General features: G+C 51.9%; 1 protein-coding gene across 4 annotated transcripts in view; it reads left to right on the forward strand.

The window, feature by feature from the left end:
- Positions 1–1,804, forward strand: part of CCBL1 (cysteine conjugate-beta lyase, cytoplasmic) — a 62,403-nt gene that overhangs the window by 51,939 nt on the left and 8,660 nt on the right. For all 4 annotated transcript variants that reach the window (XM_011931248.1, XM_011931245.1, XM_011931247.1 and 1 more), the window contains exon 3: positions 183–330. In XM_011931248.1, the coding sequence (XP_011786638.1) occupies positions 183–330 (148 nt within the window). The remainder of the gene's footprint in view (positions 1–182; positions 331–1,804) is intronic.

The raw sequence follows: 1,804 nt of genomic DNA on the forward strand, positions 1-1,804 counted from the left end.
CGTTGGCCAGGCTGGTCTCAAACTCCTGACCTCAGGTGATCCGCCCACCTCGGCCTCCCAAAGTGCTGAGATTACAGGCATGAGCCACCGCACCCGGCCAATTGTCCAGTTTTTCTAAACAGGCCGAAGTCCAGGTCACCATGTAGGGCTGGTCTGGTGCTGATTCTCCGTTTGTTACCCAGGGTGGAGTTTGTCAAACTGGCCAGTGAGCATGACGTCGTGAACTTGGGCCAGGGCTTCCCGGATTTCCCGCCGCCAGACTTTGCCGTGAAAGCCTTTCAGCATGCTGTCAGTGGAGACTTCATGCTCAACCAGTACACCAAGGCATTTGTGAGTCTCCCCGTCTCCCCGGAGGCACTGGGGGAGGAAGGGGGCGGGGCTTTCTGGACATCAAGCCCACACAGGCGTCAGGCTTCAGGGGACAGAGCCAGGGGATTCTGTGTGACCATAGTTCAGTGTTTACTGAGCGTGTCCTCTGTCCCAGAGCCTGTGCCTCATGGTCTAGTGGGGATGGCGGACAAGAAACCAGTAATGACAGGCAGTGGATATGTGCCGTGATGGAGGAGGATGGGATACCGCGGGAGTAAGAAAGAGGGAATGAAACCTGGGGAGGGGACTGGAGAGATGCGCTAAGACTTCCTGGAGGAGGTGACACTTAAACCTAGTCCCGAAAGACAAGCTGCTGTTTGGATTACACTCTAAATCCAAACTTTTTCCGGAAAGGACCGCGTAGTAAATACGCGACAGTACTTGGATTAGAACTGTGGTTCTTTTTTTCTTTTTCTTTTTTGAGACAGGGTCTCACTCTGTTATCCAGGCTGGAATACAGTGGCGCGATCATGGTCCACGGCAGCCTCGACCCTGCCAGGCTGAAGTGGTCCTCCCACCTCAGCCTCTGGAGTAACTGGGACTACAGGTGTGCGTCACCATGCCCAGCTAATTTTATTTATTTATTTATTTATTTATCTTTGAGTCAGGGGCTCACTCTTGTCACCTAGGCTAGAGTGTAGTGACATGATCACGGCTTATTGCAGCCTCTACCTCTTGCGGCTCACATGATATGTCATTTCCTGGGGCTCATGTGATCCTCCCACCTCAGCCTGTAGAGTTGCTGGGACAACAGGGGTACGCCACCTCGCCCAGCTAATTTTTTTGTATTTTTTGTAAAGACAGGGTTTCACCATGTTGCTCAGACTGGTCTCAAACTCCTGGGCTCAAGTGATCCTGCCACTTCAGCCTCTGAAAGTGCTGGGATTACAGGCTTGAGCCACTGCGCCCTCTTTTTTTCTTTTTTTTTTTTTTTGAGACGGAGTCTCCCTCTGTCACCAGGTTGGATTGCAGTGGCGCAATCTCAGCTCACTGCAACCTCTGCCTCCCAGGTTCAAGAGATTCTCCTGCCTCAGCCTCCCAAGTATCTGGGACTATAGGCGTGCACCACCACACCCAGCTAATTTTTGTATTTTTAGTGGAGATGGGGTTTCACGATGTTGGCCAGCATGGTCTTGATCTCTTGACCTTGTGATCCGCCCACCTGGGCCTCCCAGAGTGCTGGGATTACAGGCATGTGCCACTGCACTCGACGGTACCCATTTTTAATGGCTGCATACTGTTCTGTTGCCTAGACGTGCCATAATGTATTTAAGCAGTCCTGCACTGGTGGACTGCTTCTGCTATCTCAGTATCATAAGCAGTGCCATGGCAAATTTCCCTGTGTGGACATCTTTGTATACATGTGCATTTCTCTAAGATAAATTCCTGGCCGGGCGCGGTGGCTCAAGCCTGTAATCCCAGCACTTTGGGAGGC

This window comes from Colobus angolensis, unplaced genomic scaffold, assembly GCF_000951035.1.
Source record: "Colobus angolensis palliatus isolate OR3802 unplaced genomic scaffold, Cang.pa_1.0 Scaffold9, whole genome shotgun sequence".
In the NCBI taxonomy this organism is placed as follows: Eukaryota; Metazoa; Chordata; class Mammalia; order Primates; family Cercopithecidae; genus Colobus; species Colobus angolensis.